The sequence below is a fragment of the Pongo abelii genome, chromosome 3 (assembly GCF_028885655.2).
Source record: "Pongo abelii isolate AG06213 chromosome 3, NHGRI_mPonAbe1-v2.0_pri, whole genome shotgun sequence".
In the NCBI taxonomy this organism is placed as follows: domain Eukaryota; kingdom Metazoa; phylum Chordata; class Mammalia; order Primates; family Hominidae; genus Pongo; species Pongo abelii.
Window position 1 is genome coordinate 13,993,546 of NC_071988.2, and position 21,236 is coordinate 14,014,781.

The 21,236-nt window shown below is 34.1% G+C and overlaps 1 protein-coding gene across 10 annotated transcripts in view; it reads left to right on the forward strand.

The window, feature by feature from the left end:
• Nucleotides 1–21,236, forward strand: part of CPEB2 (cytoplasmic polyadenylation element binding protein 2) — a 71,462-nt gene that overhangs the window by 5,449 nt on the left and 44,777 nt on the right. For 2 of the 10 annotated variants that reach the window (XM_054553712.2, XM_054553713.2), the window contains exons 2-4: nt 2,659–2,949; nt 3,691–3,780; nt 12,532–12,622. In XM_054553712.2, the coding sequence (XP_054409687.1) occupies nt 2,659–2,949; nt 3,691–3,780; nt 12,532–12,622 (472 nt within the window). Of the gene's footprint in view, nt 1–48; nt 243–2,658; nt 2,950–3,690; nt 3,781–11,399; nt 11,423–12,531; nt 12,623–21,236 lie in introns of those variants that run through there. The other 8 variants (XM_024246156.3, XM_024246157.3, XM_024246158.3 and 5 more) reach the window with 5 other exon arrangements.

Below are 21,236 nucleotides of genomic sequence, written 5' to 3' on the forward strand. Positions count from 1 at the left end.
TGGGGCAGGGGCTGAATAGCGCCGGGGCCGCGAGCGGCCGGGCGCGGCGTCTCAACCCGGCCCTCCTAGCTGGCGCACCCCGGGATCCGCCCCGTGCCCTGGGCCTGGAGGGCCGCCGCCCCGGACCCCCGACTCGGGGAGGCGCGGCGAGGACCGGGGACGGACCGGGGGCCGACCGGGGGCCTCGGAAGAGCGGCCGTGGGAAGTAAACTTGGGCAGGGGAAAAATGATTGCTGGAGAAGGTGCGTGCGGAGGAGCCCAAGACTCTGTCTCGCCGTCCAATGAGGGAAGGCGAAAAGGCTTTTTTTTTCTTTGGAGTTTGTTTATTCTTAATTGGCCGGCGGGGATCTCGCCTTGAAGCCTCAGCCCCCCGGGCGGTCAGTCGAGCCGCTCCCAAAGCTCCGCCCGATCAACCTGCTGGCAGCGCCGCACCCTGGGCCGCCGGCGAGTCGGGAGGGAGCGGCCAACCGCCCTCCTCGCAGGACCTGGTTCCCGCGGGGCCGCCTCCTCGGCTGTCACAGGACTGGGAAAGAGAAACTGTTAGTGACGGCTCGGGTTCAAACCGAGATATCCCACGATTGTCTTAGTTTCTGTGCTTTTCAATTTTGGGGTCATTTTTGTGGGTTTTAAGATAAAACTGAACTTGGATCTGGGATTAGTGTGTTTCCTCGTAGATTTTTGGTACATTTTTTGGTTGCCTTAACCTTCTACAAGGGAATATGCGGGCCGTGTGTATTTTAAGTAGGCAATATTGTGAAATGACACTGGGCAGAATTTTTATTTTCCGGATCTTTTTTGATTCAAGATCTTTTTTGTTATTCACTCAATACAATTTTTGGATGACCGCTAGATTGGTAAATTGACATTGAAAGAGTGTCTTGTTGGTTTTGAATCTTGTTAGCATTTGTTGCAGAGTTTATTCTGTTTAAGTCCATTTTCTATTTTCGTGATTAAGGATTGACAGAGACGCAAAATATGACCTTAACCCCGTAACTTTTTCAGTTGACCAAAGATTTCAAGGATTAGTCTTTTTAAAGTGAATATTATCTAAATTAACCCAAGTGAAAGTTAACAGTTTGTCTAAGTTAACCAAAGTGACAGTGAACAGTTTTTGTTGAATCACTGATTTCTTTCTTAGAAAAGAGAATGTGGCCTGTAAGGATTGAAAATAGGGATTTTGAAATAATGTTCCACTTTTTCATGATTTTTAATAACCCTCAGCAACTGTCTTTTGTGTCTCAGGGTCTTCATTTTGTTAACTGGAAACTTGTCCACAGAAAATTATCTATAGGTAATTTTGTATTCTTAAAGTTGTGATACAGAGCGTTGGAGGAACATATACCATGATCCATATTTAACTGTAATTTGCTTTTGGACAAAAGACGGGTCTAGCCACGGAGTGTGAGAGGTCACACAGCTTTCATATGGAATTTTAGATCACTGGAAGATAACTTTGAGCATTAAATCATTTAATAAGGAAAGTAAGGCCCTCAAGAATGAAGTGGTTTGTCCATGGCTCCCTAATTATACTTTGGAACTCTGTGGAGGAGGAAAGAGTAATAATATACTCATGATTATGTTAGCATTTAAAAATTTTTAAAAATTGGTGCTATAGATCAGGAGTTTCTCTTTTAATTGTCTTATAAAAAGCAGGTTCAATTTTAAGAGAACCGTATTTATTTTTAGTAACTGTATGGTTCATACTTCTTTAGCTACATCTTAACACCAAAGTATTAAAGTATAAACGTATTGACAGTAGAATTACCAGCAATGAATACTTCTTAAAAAAAAAAAAAACCCAAAACTACAATTATTAGCCTTTTGGTGGATTTACCATTCTTTGATGACTTGTCTTGCCACAGGTTTGAGATTAGGATGTAATTTACTTTTGAAAATGAATCGACTTGATGGAGACTTGTATCAAGATCTCTAGTGGAATAATCAAAGCATATAGTTAATTGGCAGTGTACCTCAGTGGATCCACCTATGGGCAACATCAGATAATTGCTTCACAGTTCATGGATAATTAAGTGAAATAAAAACAAGACAAACTGTACTAAAACTGGAATAAAATGCCTTAACAGTTAAATAAACAATGCAGAAAATGACATAGTTTCTATACTGTCCTTATTTCAAAAGGCGATTTTAATTTGTACAAGATTAATTCCCACTTTTGTAGTAGTGCAACTTGTTTTGGAAACATAAAGTCTATATATTTCACTTGTATGAGTAGGATATTTTAATTAACAAAGACCATATTTTTAGTTGTGTGCCTAGCATAATTAATATGGTTGCTTTAAGATCACCATGTATGTTATATCTTTAAGAATCTTCAGAGTTAATTTCAATTTTTTTCTTCATATTTATCATGTATACAGTTATTTCTGAAGGATAAAAAGGAACTGCATGTTTCTTTTTTAGTAACTGTCATAAAATATCATGATATTTATAGTATACAAGAAGATGAAAACTTGACCAGCATCAAATATGATTTCACATAGAAAGATCTCAAGACTATTACTTTTATAACGTAGAAAAGATGTATTCTTTTGCCTTTATATATTTCATTCATATAAATTCTTAGGTCTGAAATTTGAATTTGAATTTGAATTGTAAACTCTTTAAATGCCGCAATTTAAATAGCTGTGTTTTCTCCAGCCTCTTCTGAAACAGTCTCCCTGGAGCAACCATCAGAGCAGTGGCTGGGGCACTGGAAGTATGTCCTGGGGAGCAATGCATGGCAGAGATCATCGTAGAACCGGAAACATGGGAATCCCAGGAACTATGAATCAGATATCTCCATTGAAGAAACCGTTTTCTGGTAATGTCATAGCACCACCGAAATTTACTCGCTCAACTCCATCACTGACTCCAAAATCTTGGATTGAAGATAATGTGTTCAGAACAGACAACAATAGTAATACACTCTTACCCTTACAGGTAAGAATGGTATGTAAATGACCTTATCTCTAATGTTAATCTTTCAAAATAGGGAGTTGGGTGGTGGTGGTAGTGGTATGCTAAAATAAACATTTTTTCAAATAAAGTTTTAATTTTTAAGCATGTAATTTAATTAACAAAGGTTAAAATATCTATACAGAGAAAATTGAGAATGTAAAATAATTCTCTAAACACGCAATGGAAAATAAGCTTAGTAAAACGTAGAAAAACCCGTTGTATTTATTAAATACATACTGAAGCTTTCAATTGGCAGCTCTTTAAGAATGCTTTAATTTATAAATTCTAATGGGCCACCAAAATTTGTTTCTCCTTTAATATAGCTAAGCTAATATGTTCTCTAATTGTAACTATTCTTAGATTTGACTATGATCGGCTGTATATATATTAGAATATACTTAGTACAGCTGTGATTGTGGCAAAATAATATTAGGGCTTTTTTGCATCTAATTTAAATTTATCTTCACTAATTCACCGATTATTTTTTCTAAATGTGGCCTAATATGTTGATTAGACTTTTTTTTTTTTTCAGGCTTTTTATTATTTTGTTGAAGTTCCCTTATGGCTATTGCAAGTGAGGTTTTTGTTTTGTTTTGTTTTTTCTTAAACCTTTAGAGGATGGAATGAGGATTTAAGATAGAGCTTTATTTTTTGTTTTCTTTCTTTCTTTCGTTGGGTGGGTATGGGGAAGACAACTGCTCATTTCTGATGAAAACTTCTATGCTATTGAAGGTGAGATCTAGTTTGCAGTTGCCAGCTTGGGGCTCAGATTCACTCCAAGATAGTTGGTGCACTGCAGCCGGAACATCCAGAATAGACCAGGTAGGCTGCACAGTGTATACTTTTTAGGATTTCGGTTAGGAGTTTAGTATTTATGTTATGAGTAGGATTTATTATTTACTTTCTTATTATACCTATTGAAACATATGTTAGAGGACATGAAGCAATTTATTTTTTAAGGATCACCTGCTTTGAACTATTTAATGTAAGAAATTTTTTATTTACAAATTTAAGAGTAATTAATGCTTTTATAATTCTAAAACATAATAAACATTTTTTGGAAAGGGGATTATATACACAAGAGCACCTGACTTTAAACATCAGTCAAACTAAGCAGATTGTATCTCTTTTCAGAATTAAATGCAATTAGGTACAAAATCATATGTTTACTTAACATCCAGCTTTATATTTAATGTTTCATGGAACTTTTCAGTAAATTTTTGTTATGAAGTCTGTATTTGTTTTGAGATATATTTCTTCTAAAAAAGACTTCTCTTGGTTTAGTTTTTTCACCTTTATTAAAAAATTTATAGCCTAGTATTCTAAATTTTGTTACTGCTTTTATACCCTGACTTCTTCCAAATAATCAGTTTCCTATGGAGAAACCATTAGTCAAAAATCTGGGAGTTAGCCTTAATCAAATTACATTCACACCTTTGGTGGTTACAAAATGCTATCTTTCTTCCTGCAAACTGAATTTGAATGTATACTAGGTACCAGGTGGTGAGGATTATTATAGGATATAGAAAACTCAGTCCTTATATATGCGGGTTCTTTCTTACAGAGCTCAAGTTTGAATGAGCATAGACTTAACGTTGTGTGTGTTATATGAATGGAGCTATGTTATTCTAAGTCTCTTCCTTGGTTAATTTATCAACATGAGATGATTTTACAAGTAAGGACATAAACAGATTAATAATACATTTGTAAGTAACATTCTAATCTAGAAGGTTAGCACTAATTTTGATAATCAACCACTAACAATTGTTTTAGCCAAGTCCTGCCTGTTTTCCAAAGTAGTCCTGCCAGGGTCTTCACTTAGAAATGGTAGTTACTTCATGCACTTTGCAACGTATTGTCTTGTTAATAGAAGTTAGCTATTTACGTCTGCTCTCTTCTGTACTCTGGCCCAGTTAAGCCTTATTAGTGACGTTTTTATGGTAGCATTTTTGTATTTAAATTCAATGCATGAATGCCTAGGAGATGGTATGTTTAGGAGAAGAAAATTAATGTAATTATTTTGAAGGTGGCAAGAAAAATGTTTTCAGATAGAAAAGGACATAATTACTCTGTGCAGGAAGAAGCAGTAGGATGGATACATATATAGGATACATATATAGGAGAAATAAGTATCCATGGAAAAGAATACAAATTAGCTGGCATACAGGGTCCATGAAGCAGGGACAGATGTTGAGAAATCAGATTATTGAGTTGATTTCAGTTGGTGGAATGCTAGAGAGGAGACAGGGGTGATAATGAAAGGGAAGCTTTCAAACCAGCCTCCCGGGCTGCCCTCCCACTTAGACTTCAATCAAAGCTACTCTGCTTTTACCTGTATTGTAACCTAAGATTTTAGGGAAATTTATTTTAGGAAAAATGATTCTGGTGCTTAAAGATAAACTTATCTGGTAAACTGCTGAGATATTGGCATTCCCTTTGGACTTTTGAGCCAGAGGTGTGATGTGATGAAGTAGAAGACAATGGTGGGGGAAAAAAAGAGATAATGGAAAGTGAATGGAACTGGAAGGAAAGAAGGCCTGAAACTTGGATCTTCTTCCTCTTCCTCATAATCTTTATGACATTGAATGACATAGTTTATGGGCTTTCATCTCTTTGGGTCACAGTTTCCTTATCTGTAAAAGGGGGACCTTGAACTGGGTCATTTAAGGCCTTTCCAGCCAGCTTTTACACTTTCTCTGATCTGTTTTGGCCATTTCTTTTCCTCCATGCTGCCCCACCCCCCTTGCCTCTTTTTAGAATACAAGCCTCTTGGTTTCTTTGAGCGAAGGGTCTAAGGCATTAGTCTAAGGCAGTGGAGGTAGTATGTGACCTTTCAACTGGACTTCAAAGCAGTGTCATTGTCCCCTCTAAGTACCCTAAGAGTACTTACACATAGTTTGTTGTGTGTTTCCATCTTTCCATAAAAGGTTGAGGTATTTGAAGTTGAGCCTCTTAAAAATACAGCAGCAGCTACAAAATGAAATTGATATCTTAAAATGTTGGGTAGTTTCTCATTCTTTGCCAAAATTAAAATTATAGAAGATAGTCACTTAAATATCTGAGGAGATTATTTGCATTTCTGACCTTTTGTCATATACAGTGTAATTCTAGTATATTTTTGTTAACAAGTACATTAAAACATTTTACTTTTTATTTCCTTTAGTCTCAAACTGATTAGGGCCTGGAATATAATACAAAATTCTAGAACTGAAGTCTTAATTCTTATGCTTGGATACTGCGGGCTTTACCTATATCAAGAGCTGAACACGTAATCAAATTCAATAAATAAGAAAGAACTAGTTTTGTAGGTTGATTTTTATTTCTGTTAATATGTAAAATTTTGTGGGTTGGAATTTTATTTTAAATAAGATTTTTTAAAAATAGAAAACCCTCAAATTTAAAACTTTTTAAAAGCAAATATAAATTAGTATAAACATTTCTGACTTTAAAATGAGTATTATATATCTCTATGAATTTCTTCCTTTTTTTTCTTTTTTTTGAGACAGTTTCACTCTGTCGTTCAGGCTGAAGTACAGTGGCACGATCTTGTCTCAGTGCAACCTCTGCCTCCTGGGTTCAAGCGATTCTCATGCCTCAGCCTCCCCAGTAGCTGTGATTACATGCATGCACCATCATACCCGCCTAATTTTTATATTATTAGTAGAGACAGGGTTTCACCGTGTTGGCCAGGCTGGTCTCAAACTCCTGATCTCACGTAATCTGCCCGCCTTGGCCTCCAGAGTGCTGGGATTACAGGCTTGAGCCATCGTGCCCGGCCAGTATATCTGCATGAATTTGCTTAGGGTTATTAATTACTGTACTTTAAAATGTCGTTAGCTAGTTACCCTTGAGAGAATCATACTCAAAAGTTTGAATTCTAAATTATATTACAATGGAATTTGCAGCCAGATTCAGCAATGTGCACTACTTGGAAGGCTGAGGCAGGAGAATTGATTGCCTGAGCCCCAGAGTTGAGTCCAGCCTCGTCAACATAACAAGAGACCACCCCCTCTTCCCAAAAAAAAATAGGAGTTTTCAGTTTAATATTAAGGTTACGCTATATTTATTCATATGTTTTAAATCAAAGAGTAAATATCCTTTAAGGTTATTATTACTTACAAGTTTACATATGACATATCAGCTCACTGCAAACAAAGTAATGTCTTGCAACAGTAATTGAATGTGTGAAGCATATACATGCATGTCCTCCTGCCTTCCACCTGGGGAATTATCAATATATCTATCCGCTCTAAATTTTTGCTCTTCCACAAGCTCTACTTGCAGTGCTTGAGCATGTCACATAATAAACTACCTTGAATTAATGGAAGATACTTTCCACTAATCTTTAATAGTCAGGCTGTTATGATAATGTGGTAAATCCTAATTTGGAGATCTGTCTCAGAAAAAATATTATTTGAGTCTTTACTCACCTTACACCCAAAAAAACGTATATAGTTGCATACCAAACCCAATTTGTTTATCTGATAAAGCATTTCTTAAATAGTGGTTTGTAAACCAGATGAACTTCAGGGACATTCATAGTCATCAAACTGTTACATGCCCACTGAAAATGAAAAAGAATGGACTCTTGTATTACAGCTTAAGTAATGGATGCCTTCTTTTTGTTTCCTAGTCTGTGTTCAGTGCTTTAATTGTTCTTGAAATGTTTTCCACTTGTCTATTTTGATTCTTGTGAGTACTAGAATAGCTTTGGCCTTTTAAAACATTTGATTGTTTTTTTGAGAATGACTAACACAGTTTATTGAGGTTCAAAATTAATGAAGAAAATTAAAGAAATGTATCTTCATTCATTCTGTATGTTAGTGTTTTAATTACCCTTAGGATATATGGAAAAAAATACTATTCTTTGTCTTGGAGAAGGTAAGAGTCTAATTAGATAAATAAGGGTTATCTATGTGGAAGAACTAGAGAATGAGAAGAGAGCTTATGAGATTGAGTACTACATTATGCAGTAGAGTAGCACGTCATCTGCTGCTGAGTATGGTGCAATAACATTGTGTAACAGGAAAGTATGATCAATATCTGCTTAAAATTAAGGACAATATTAGCACTATATTGCTTTATTTTAAAGTAAAAATTAGAGAACTAAACACAAACTATAAGTACAATAAAAGCTGATCTTTCTAGTTAAGCAGAATAATACATGTTCAAGCATCTGCTAAATCATTAAATACAAGAATATAGGGTTTTTCTATAATCTTATTTTTCTTTGGAAGAGTACCTCATTTTCAAGAGGAGAAGTTTCTAATTGACCACTTCTTTTAAAATAAAACAGGGTTTTTAATGTATCCCAGCAAAAAAATTATTGCTTCAAAAAGTTCTCTTATAATTTAGTTTGAATTCCCTTTGTCATACTGCTTCTAATATTGTACATTGACCTCCTTAGTTATTTTTCAGTGTTTGTAATCTTTTCTTAGGTCATCTTTTTTCAAGATTAGGATTACTTTGTTCTTTTCTGTGTTTTTCAGCCTTTCTAAGCTTTTATTGACACTCCTGTAAGTGTTGGTGGCAAATGTCTGGGTTTAAGAAAAACCATGAAATAAATATTATAATAAAAGAGGTTATGCCTTTTCCAACAATGTTTTCTAATCATTTTATTCTGTTAGTTATTGTGAGATTCTGTAATCTCAGTTTCTGAAAGCCCATTTAGTTGATTCTTTGCCAGATAGTTTTTATATTTTAGAATAGATTGCATGCACACTTTTCCTCATAGAGTCTTATTTTTGTGAAGTATTTTGGTGTTTTCAAATAACCTTGTAGTAATAAATGTAAATTACATTGCTATGATTTTCCATATTTATTAATGATAATTAGTATTGTTGTGTTCATGGTCACTTGAAAATTGCCTTAGTTCTTCTATTTAGTTTTTAAACTGATGGCAGTTTGTACAAACAGTTTTTCCTGATGTCTGTATTTCAGAAGAATGCATGAGTATTTGTTTTATAACCAGATTTGTTTCTGTTTTTTCAGGTCATATTTTAATTCCCGCAATTTATTTAATGGAATTATCTGTATCTTTTGCATGTAAGCCTATAGGTTTCATTAAATTCAAAAAGCAATTTTGAGATGTCATGTGCTCTTTGGCTGCTCAAGGCTGTTTTATGTTTGTTGCTTTAAAAATCACATGGGATGCAGCTGATGCTTTACAAAGTATAACCAAGCTAATCATTTTAAAATAGCTTTGCTGTTTTCTTTCCTAGAGTAGGAGTTTAGGATCAAATACTTAACAGAAAAAGGAAAATAAGAGACTTTATATGTAGGCATCTTACTGATTCAGTTAGATACAGACATTCAAGCTGAAGTTATTAATACATGCAGCCTTTTTGAATAACACCTCTTAAAATTGATTATATAGTGGTCACTGATATTTATAGTTAGTTTAAGGATGTTTCTCTTTCATACTTTAGATATTGTCCATGACCCGTGCAATAATTTTACCATGCTGTAGAGCAAGATCACACCTCTTGCAATGAAGGTAGAGGGTACTTTCCCCTACACCTCCAGAAAAAGGAAGTTACTTGGGAAATATTGTTTGGGTGATTTAATAGTTACTATTAATTAAGGTCATCGGTTGATTGGGCATAGGTTGATTCTGTTCAAAGTCAACAACCTAAAAAGATAACCATGAACTGTAATATATTTCCTTTGTGAGGATTTAGGGTAAGGAAGATAATAAAGTATTTTAAAGTATTTACAATATACTCTTAGAACCTTCATGATATGGCACACTTGCAGAGGGATTTTTTGCTTAATTATATGAACATTAACGTTTATCATTACAGCTTGCATTTTATAATTCTATTTTAAATACATCTGGGAACTTTCAGTATAGTAGTACTTAATCTTCCATTGGGTGGTTGGAAATTCAGGTTCATAGCAAGCCACATTAACCTGATGCTTGTCTCAGTTTAGTCAATTAACATTTGACTACCTATTCCATTGAGGATTCTGAGAAAGTTTTATAGTCCTTTACAATTACTGTTTAAAAAGTGCAGTCTTTCTCCTTACAGAACTCGACTTTTTTTTTTTACATTTTTTACTGAGTTTTTATGGTAGAGATAAAGGAGTATTCATTCAACAGACATATGAGAACTAACTATATTCTGTAATTAGATAGTCCCTATTCTTAATCAACTTAGAAGTTTAGTGGGACAGACAGGAAAATCAACAAATTGGTTATGAACAGAGTATAGTGGAAGCACAGGGAAGATGGAAATATCTGGATAGATTCCTAAAATTAATATGTCATTTTTGCCCATATGGGCCATCCTATTCTGTTTCAGTTTTATTAATATTTCATTTATTTTAGAGTATTTTGAGTCTTTTTCTTTTCTATAATTTTTAAAGAGACTATAGGCATCATCTAGTCTGACATGATTATTTTCTAGGAGTTAGAACCAGAGCCTAGAGAGATTTAGTGACTTTAGACGAAGAAACTAATGCTTCTTATAAAGTGTGATATCCAGACCAGCAGAATCAGTATCACCTGGGAACTTGTTAGAAATACATACTCTCAGGTTCCACTCCAGACCTACTGAATTTGATGTGTTTCAGTAGTCTGTGTGTTTAACCAGCCTTCCAGATGATTCTGAAGCATGTTCAAGTTTAGGAACCACTGTTACAGCTCATTGATTCTTTGTGCCTCCATCACTAATCAAGGTCACTGTTCTAGAGAGCAGCTATTATTGATGCATGTGTTTTACCTCAGGGGCCTTTCAGTAAAAATCAGTAAAGAGTACTGATAGAGTTAATTGGTGATAAAGCTGGAATAAGAGCCTCCAGTCTAGCATTCCTTCCATCATTCAGTGTTACTTTTTACCTTTTTAAATCCCTGACAGCAACTTATTTAGTCTACAGTACTGATTCTGAACCCCTAGCTTTAAAAAGGCTACAACCCTAATTTAAGCATCAAAGTAAAGTAAATAAATGAACATATTCTTAGAAAAGCTTCTTAGGTTTTTCTTCAGCTTTCTAAAGAACTGATTCTGAATCTTCTCTGGATTGTGGACTCCTGTGGAAAACTGATGAAAGCTATAAACCTTTTCTTCAGGAAAAAAAAAAAAATGATGTATACACTAGTCCCCCCTTATCCATGAGGGATATGTTCCAAGACAATCAGTGGATGCCTGAAACTGCAAATAGTGCCTTCATATGCTGTTTTTTTTCCAATGAAAACATATGTGTGATAAGGTTTAATTCATAAATTAGGCACAGTAAGTGATTAACAACAATAACTAATAATAAAGTAGGACAATTATAACAATGTAATAAAAATTATGTAAGTGCGGCATCTCTGTCTCAGAATATCTTATTGTATTGTCCTACAGATAACTGAAATCGTGGAAGGCAAAATGCAGAAAGGGGGGACTACTGTACACCCATGAACAGTATATTATATATAATCTCAGAGACTTCTGGTCTCTCTTGAAGCTCATGGACCCAGGTTAATAAGTGCCTTATTTTGATTTCTATGGGGACTTTTATTTCCACTTAACTTTCAGATTCTTCCTTTCCATTTTCTGTGACAATCATTTTTTGAAAGTTTAGAATGGACTATCCTGCATCCCCCACGAATACATAAGCTTACACATGCGTGTACACACATACGTAACTGGTGGGTGCGTATTTTGGGAAGACTCCTAGGTAATTTGGAGGGCATGGGCCAGAGCTTCCTCTAGTAGTTCCCCACATACCTTTTTTCAGGTACATTGAGTATGTGTTGAACAGAATACAGTAGAAATTAATGGACATTAAAGAGTCAGATTCTTTCAAATAAGCAAGTGAAGGGATTGAACATTCAGCAAACAAGGTTCTGATAACACAAGACTTTGGAGACCTGGTGAAGTAGCAGACTTAATGAGATTACTGTGCTTTTACTCTTCTCTCCTCCACCTGCCTATTTTGCAGGGGAGTTGGGGGAGGCAGGCTTAAAAATGCAGAGACAAATATGGAAGCACTTTAGAGAGTAAGATATGAATCTGAATATTCTAGGCATTAGTCCTTGTTCTGGTATTAGTATCTTATGCTTTTGATTTTTACCATATAAGATGCTTATGTACTCATTATGAAATTCAGACTACTATGTCAAATAGCAAAATGTTTGATAGATGTTTAAAGTATGGTGCAATTATGGAACTAAAATATTTCCTCCCAAATATTTATTTTCTACGTGCCACTATCTGTCTTCCTAAATATGTGAGAAAAGTTTCGAAATTAACCAAAAAATGCTTTCTGTGTGTATGAGATTTCAGGAAACTTTATAAAGTAACCATAGAAATTATTTTACTGTTTTGCATTAGTATTGCCAATAAAATTAGATTACTTTTGATAAAAAATTTAAGAGATAAATGTACTGAAAATAATGTCCTCCAATGCAAGGAACATTGTAGTTCATGAGATCTTTAGTTATTGGCATTTTTGTGGGATACAGATTAATTAGTAATATATTAATCACATGTCCTATTTTATGTAAGAGAATTTAGATAGTATTTTATAATCACTTTTTGAAAAAACTGCATAGATTATAATGTCTTTTTTCCTTTTCTCTTCCAGGATCGAAGTAGAATGTATGACAGTTTGAATATGCACTCTTTGGAAAATTCCCTTATCGATATTATGAGAGCAGAGCATGATCCTCTTAAGGGTAGGTGACTTTTTAAAAAAATATGTTTATATTATACACCAATTTGCTTATCTTATTAGTTTTTATATGAAAGTGAACCCTAAGTAGCACCTATATCCAATAGAAAACTCTGTTATACATTTATTAATGAGAATCTTTGTTTTTATGAAATGCCATACTTTTTCCTTTGTTGCTTATTGTGAACTCACCTCCCTTGACTTACAATTTAAGGAAAATTTAGTATTTAGAGATATGCTTCAGTTCACTGGAGAATGAAGAATGGATCTAAAAGTATACACTAGTCACTTTTCTAGAATTCTTTCAAGTACAAAAATACCAAAAATATTTCTTGGAATACTTGTATTCACAATTTGCAGTGATTCCAGCCTAGAATTATCCCTAGTTAACCTCCTTTCTCTATTTTTCTTCTACTGTCATAGGGTTTTGAAAGGGGGGGAATATTTTATACTAACTTCTCTGAGGTGAAAAATAGATTTTCATAGAAGTTGAGACAAATTAGGGAAAAGAACTGGCTCACTTACCCTATAGTAGCAGTCTTCACTAATTATTTATACTATTTGAAGAAATTTCATTAGCATACTTCTTTTTGACTACATATTCTGTGTATAAAATGAAAAGCGATTATTATATATTTTTTATACAATATATCTCATTGTCTTTTATATCAGTGGTGAAAATCTACCAAATTGTCTATTTGAGACATGACAGTTACTATTTATCTATTGCTACATAATAAAGTATCTCAAAACTTAGCAGCTTAAAAACAGCAATAAATATTTATTACCTTAAACAATTTCTGTGAGTCAGAAATTCAGGAGCAGCTTAACTATTTTATTCTGGCTCAGAATCTCTCATTGAATCAAAATCATGGATTACTTTGTAAATTTTCTCCATTTTTAATTCTATAAAGCCAAGTTAGAATTCTCTTTCAAGATTTGGCCTAAAAACTCTATAAACTTCCATATTGGCAGGGAGGTGGTGGTGATGTGGGGCTAAGTTAATAATACTGACCACATATCTAACTATTTTGTTCTGTTTATGGATTTTGCTTGTAAAAAGAATTCCTTGTCTTTTTAATTCCTTAATTTTAAGGAGCTTGAGAAGCTGAGGGGATATTAGCGATTATTGATTTTGTGTGCTAATAGTAATTTCTCATACAAACTTATATGTCAGGTTTTTGGGGATGTTTGTTTGAGTTTCTTTTTTTTTTTTTTTTTTTTTTTTTTTTGCTTCTAACCAAAATTCAGCTTAGTTTTTTGAGTATCTTTGTATAGGGTCTTGGTCTTTTTCACTGTTAGGCTGGCAGTTTCAGTGGTTTGTCTTAGATCCACCATTTAGAATAGAAGCCAGCAGCTTATGATTAAGAAGTTTCCTGTTTATCTCCTTGGCTTCTCAAGAAAGAAAACTTTTAGAAACTCTAATACAAGATAAAGTCAAGATTATTAACTGTTACCAGTGGATAATAAAAGTTTTTCATTGTTGTTTCTCCCAGTCTTTTTTTTTTTCAAATGGCTTTTTAAACATGTTAGACAAAATGTTCATTGTGGCACTGTTAATAATCTCAGTTTTTCTTTTTGCTAGCCTGAGTTATAGTAAAAGTGAAGGGAAACCTAAAAAGAGGACATTGAAAAGGAAATGGAAGCATTATAAGGCTAAGGGGAATTATATACACACACATACACACACACACATGCATATATACATACACACACACACATATGTAGATATATATGTTTTTTAATCTCAAGTAAATTCAAAATTTTTAAGTTAGGAAAATTATCTTTGGCTGTGAGAAGGGGAAAAACATGCTCACTAACTACCTTTAGGACTCATCATGGTGACAAGTCTCTTCATATTTACACAAAACATGTGGAATATTTTATCCTCCACGTGTTTTATGATGGAATTTTTAAGAAGAGAAAAAAAAATTGAGAAACTTTCTCTGCATAAAATAAAAAAATAAGACTGATATTTTTATAAAGCACCATCATATCCCTATTTAAAATTATCTTGGTACTAAGTGCTGCCACTTTAAGTCTTTTTTTTTCCTTTCTTTTCTTATTAATACAAATTCCACTGCCTCCTGGGATATTATGTTGTATATTTTCTTTCTCCCCATACTCTGATTATTGTACTTTTTTCTTTGGGCTAGACCTCAGTAGAATCTTCTAAATCAAGGTGGTAGCAAATGGAATAAACCATCCAGGGTTTAATACCTGAATTTGTTTTCCTTCTTTCCATTACTGTTCTTGAGGGCAGTATTTCGCCCTCTGTCTCATCTCTTGTTTCTTACCTTCTCATCCCTTTTAGGAAATCCTGTCCTCTGTTTAATTAAAAAAAAAAATTATTTTCCCCTAGAAAACAAAATGAATATTATTTTATCCTTTTTAAATGCTGTTTACAAACTAGCCATTTGTTTTGTTTTTGTTATGGGATCTGATGAAAAAGGAGAAGGGAGTTGGAGGGTAAACTTTTAAAATGAATTGTTTCTCTTTATATTAATGGTGAAAATATCTAGGAAAATGAACTTGCGTGAGGAGAGGTATTAGTTATCTCTGTATAATTATCCCAAAATTTAGCAGATCAAAACAACAGTATACATCATCTCACACAATTTCTGTGGGTTTAAATTTGGGAGCAGTTCAGCTGGTTACTTCTGGCTGAGGATATCTCATGAAGTAGTAGTCAACATACTAGCTGAGGCTGCAGTCATCTGAAGGCTTGACTGGAACTGGAGGATCTTTTTCTAAGATGGTACACTCACATGGCTGGGTGTTGGCAGAAGAACTCCGTTTGTTGCCTCATGGACCTCTCTACAGGGCTGGAAAATTTTTCTTACAACGTGGTTGCTTATATCCCCCAAAGTGAGTGATAAAAGCTCAAAACATATGCCCCAATGTCTTCTATGTCCTAGCCTTAGAAGTCTCATACCATCATTTCCACAACATTGTTAACTGCATAGATCAGCTCAGCCCAATTTAGGCCGAGTCTGCTATTCAACAGATGTGAATACTAGAGGCTGGCTACCACAGAGGTAAAAGGCAGAGTGGTAAATTTGTATTCAATTCGACCCTCAGTTAAAGGAAAAGAAAAATTAGTCAAGGTGAGACTGTCAATTGGAAGAAAGCAGTCAAGCAGATCCTAGAATGCTAAGTGGCAGGTTCCTGACCTAACTGAGAACTGGGTGATTGTGCTAACAGAAGCACCTTCCCTGTTATCCTTGTTTATGCCCAAAACACTTCACTGCAGCTTATTTGCCTTTTCCTCCTCCCCAGTGTTTTTTCAGGACAGGAGGGAACCTCCATCGTTTAATGTTAATATTTTCATGGTCTGGCATAGCAGGTGGGAAGGGTCTAGTCTTGTTGGAGTTACACAAATATGAAATGATGGCAACCCAAGATGGAATGCCGAATGCACTTTACTCAATTAAGTGTGTCTGTTTTTGCACAAGTTTCCTAGACACTGACTGCACGTTGTCGGACACAGACATAGTGTCTGCCCTCATTGTATAGCCTACTGGGGAAAGAGAGATTCCTTATACAAATACAATATACATACATCTACTGTGTGTTAGAAATACTGTGGAGGAAGATTATGAGGTGTTTAGAGAGATTATAAATGGAAGTACCTAATTTAGATGTGGAGTAAAGGAAGCTGAGACCTGAAGCATTAGCAGCACAATGATGGAAAAATATTAGGAGAAAGTGTCAATTAGACAAAAGAACCAGCATGTGCAAAAGCATGGAAGAGATTGTCACATTTGAGGAACTGAAAGGAGGCTAGCCCTGGCATAGCTTGTTTACGGCTGCCTGATGCCGACTGGGTGTAACAGGGCGCAGTTAACACTGTCGAGAGTGTGCTATCTTTTACTATGAATCGTGAACAGTGACACACTGTTAAATGCTTGCTTTAGTATGAATGGCACTGACCCATCTGCTTTATTTATTGTGTAGTAGTTTCTCTCCATTAGTATCCTATTTTCTGATGACTGTCTTGATTCTTGGCAAATAATTTGCTTTTCAAAGGAAGATCATGGATTCTTTAAATGGTTAAAGTAAATCATGCTTTGCCAAGTACTGTTTTATAGTTTTTCAGTTTTAGCTTTGCATACCTATTTTAAATAATTTGTGATTTTTTAATATATGTGTATATGTATTCATTCCCCCTTTAACAAAAGAACAAGACAGTGATTATTAAGCTCTTTTCCTTCCCTGCCCCCAACATGAGTATTTTTGCCAGAAATTGCTTGTATCATTCCCCAAAGTATAGGGACAAACAAAAGTACTTAATTGTAGCTCATAAAAGTTGATTTGAAAACTCTAGGAAGAAATGTAGTTTATGTAATGGTTTTGGGGAAGATCTGTGTCAGTAAGTCATAATGCCTTTACCAGTGTTTCATGAGCAGTTAAAGAGAATTAAGGAAAAAGAATTTAGAATGTGATTTTACACCAACAAATGTCTAGAAGTGGATGCGTTTAAAACTTCTTATTTACTACGTTTTTGTATATCTAGTGTCATTTTTATTACCTGATTGCTAAACTCCTATTTTTTAAGACTCCTGAAGTAAGAAGCTCTGTTTATCTTAGGGCGTATAAGCCCTAAGAAAATAAGGAGTTATTCCTGTAAGGTGCTGACTGATTATGGTAGTATCAAATTGCTTATTTTCTTCCACTTTTCCCTCTCTTTCTCTTCAGCTGACCTTAATATAAGATTACAATACCAAGTCACAAAATAACTTGTATAAATTTCTAAAAGTCTCCATTGTGAGAGTTTATATTTAGAATTTAAGAACTGTTGAGCCAGACAGAGGTTCTCAGACACTGAGACTGTGTCAACCATGTGGTTTTCAGGGCCCATCCTAGAGGTGGTGTAGTTCGTGTGGGGTGTAGAACATACCTGGAGAAACTCTGGTATAAGAGAGCAATGGTAAAGAGATCTTTAAAAAGCTGTGAAAGTTTAATAGCATTTATTAAAATATAGTACAAAATAAAACAAATACCAATAATATACATGCCAAAGCAGGTATGTCATCTGCTCTTACAGGACTCTTTCTTATTTCCCCTGACAGAGAAAAAAGGGTGCATTTCTCAAAACTGAGTTTACTTTTTCTTCAGCCACTGGTGTTTTCCTGAAGTCGAAAGTTTTACAATTGCCAATAACAAAGAAAAAAGAAAAAAGAGTATAGAAGAAAATCACATATATTAGATACATATCTATCTTTTTAAAGATACGTATCTCTAAAGATACGTATCTTTAAAAAGATAGATAGATGCTGCATATGCATTCAGTTTTAAATGAAATGTTTCCATTTATTTTAAAAAAGAGTAAGTAGAATTGACATGTTCTTTTTCCTTTATTGATTTTTTGTTTCTTTATTCTATAGACTCCTGGCCTTTGATAGGAAAAAAAATATTGTTAACTTTTGTAGTAAATTATATTTATATAGCAGCCATATATATTTTATTAAACATATTCTGACTTTAAGAGGCGATTACTCTTATAATGTACATGGAATCTTAATACTTTACCCTTCCACTGCTAAGAATTGTTCATCTTAGTGAAAGTACAAATTATGAGTTTGACTGGTAATTGAGAATATCTGTAGATTGAAAATGAAATTATAAAAATGTGGTTGTGAAAGTTTTTGTTTTAAAAAAACTTACTTGAAATATGGCATCATGGATAGAGGTAAGTTTTGTTTTTATTCCTTTTTACATAGTTGTCTTTATTACAAACTGTTATTAAAACATACTTGAGTTTTATTTCTTCCAAGCATCTTTGAATATTTAGGTAAATGATTTAAATTATGACAGACTGAAATTGTTTTCTTAAAAACTAAAACCTATCAGACAGAAACTACAATGAATTTTATTAAAATCACATTTATTTATTCAGAACATATATGTGCTTACTGCAATCCTGTTATTCACCACAAAGCATCTTTCATATGTTTATGTCACTTGTTTTAAATGGAAAGTAGAACAACAAAAAGAATGTTTCCTATATATAACTTGCAGTGATAAAAGCAAGTAATTGGAATAATTAGGCTTATGCATTTTAACTACTTATAGTATTTGAAGATATATTGAAGAATCTGTTCTGAAGATTTTTTTCTCCAAAATAATAGCATTTTATCCTTTTTAAAGTATTTGTTTTCCTGTTACAAAAAAATAGTATTCATTTATTAAAGAAAATGTGGAAACACTAGGAGAAACAAGTTTTAAAATCATCACTTATCTCACAAACTAAAATAATCATAATTGATATTTTGGTGTATAATTTGTCCAATCTTTTCATTCTCTATTTATAAACTTAAAATATTTGCAGTAATTAAATCTTTGCCTTCCATCCAACCTGGTTAACTTTTTTAAAAAATTAGTTTAAAAATATATTTACATAATTTTGAAAGTCAAGTAGTGCTATAAGTCTTATATAATGAAAAAATAGAAGTCTCCTTCCTCTTCCTTGTCTGTCCACTTCAGATCCCTGCTCCTTACTGGTAGCCACTATGAGCCTTTTTTTTTGGAACTGATTATGTAATTATTTGTAAATAATATGCTTGTGCTTCTATATTTCCTACATTTTAGGTATTATATGTTGATATTCTAATATGACTTAATATCCTTCAATATTTCCCCTACTCTGTCCTCCAAAATAAGAGCACTTTTGTTTAAGTCAGGGATTGTATTACTGAAATAAGGCAAATAATATTCATAGATGAACCTTGTATGTTTTGTACTATAATGTAACATTTTCTTTGTCACAAGGCTTTCTTTTTCTTCAAATTAATCATTATCTTTTTTAGTTTATTTGCTTAGTTTTCTAAGTATTTATCATTAATTCATCCCAGAATTTGTCCATAGACTGTAAAGCTTCTTTCAGTACATACAAACACATCAAATTATCATCCAGATTGTTTGTTTTCATTATTGCAGTCCTATATAGCAGTCATTTTGGGACTTCCATAATCCTAGGAATTCCTTTTTTCTGTGGAATCCATGTCCTAATCTCCATGTCCTTTCTTTAATGACTTACACCTTTGTTTTTCTTTGATTTGTTGGACCTGTGTTACCTTCCTGCTAATGGGACATACATTTTGAGACCCTATATGTATTAAAACATAATTTTTCTACCTATATAATATGATAGGCCACTATGGAATTATATATTAGCAATTTAGAATATTGAAGGTATGATCTTTTAACCTCCAGTATTGCTTTAAGTGTGGCATCATTCTGAATCCTGTTCATTTGTATGATTGCCTTGATTTCTTTTTTTTGTTGTTGTTTTAGCTTTTAGGATTTTTTTCATGCCTGTGGTTCTGCAATTTCATAATAATGAAATGTGTATCTTGGAATGTGTATGTGCATACATACCTTCCTTCCTACCTTCATTTTTTAATTTATTAAGCTGTACCTTCATTGGACCCTTTTAATTCAGAGGTTTATATCTTCAGTTCTTGGAATTTTGGGATATTATTTCTTTGATAATTTCTTCCTTTTTTTTTTTTTGAGATGGGAGTCTCGCACTGTTGTCCGGGCTGGAGTGCAATGGCATTTTCTTGGCTCACTGCAACCTTTGCCTCTTGGGTTCAAGTGATTCTCCTGCCTCAGCCTCCCAAGTAGCTGGGATTACAGGTGTCCACCACCACGCCTGGCTAATTTTTTGTATTTTCAGTATAGACGGGGTTTCACTATGTTGGCCAAGCTGGTCTCAAACTCCTGACTTTGTGATCTGCCCGCCTCGGCCTCCCAAAGTGCTGAGATTACAGGTGTGAGCCACCGTGCCTGCCTCCCATTTTTTAATATTACCTCTTTTTGGAATTCCTGTTCCTCAAATGTTAAACATTGTATAGTCATCATCTGTTTTTCTTTTCTGTTTTCCATTGTTTTGTCTCTTGTTTTGCATTTCAAGAGCTTATGTTTATTTTTCAAATCTTCCGTTGAGTTTTTTGTTTTAAAAATTTTTGCGAATTTTTAAAACCTCCTTTAAAAAATTCTCAGAACTTTCCAATTACATCTTGTTCTTGTTGTTTGATCTTATTTCTCTGGAGGCTGTTACAGTGTTTGAAGATTATTTTCCCAGTTCCTTATATTGTCTGTGCTTCTTCTAAGTTCTTTTTTATTTGGTTGTGTTCTCTTTTTTTCTCATGTTGGGGGCTTCATCTTTTACTGTCTATTCATATTTAAAAGTAAGACACAAAAAATGGGGATTGGAAGCTCAATGTATATAGTTGAAATTATCAACTGGTAATGATTGTAGTAAGTCAATCAGGTGAAACCCTCAGCATGCCTGTGTCTAGGTCTTTTCTTTTGTTCTGGGAAATGAACATGGATGTGGGTCTTCTAGTCTTCTGCTTGTGAGCTGTAGGCCTAGCTGCTAGCCTTAGATAAACCCAGGAGGGTTCTTTTAAAAACTAACAAGCAATCTTAAACCTTCCTGTTTTTAGTTGTACCCCACTTTTACACACAGTTATAACCAGAACTTCTGATTTCTGAACCTATCCAGGTGTGTACTGCAGTAAATGGAGTGTTACTTGATGGCGTTCCCCATATATACACTGGCTTAGGTTTGTGTTTCAGTGATTTCTGGTCTACAAAGTTAGTTACCATTC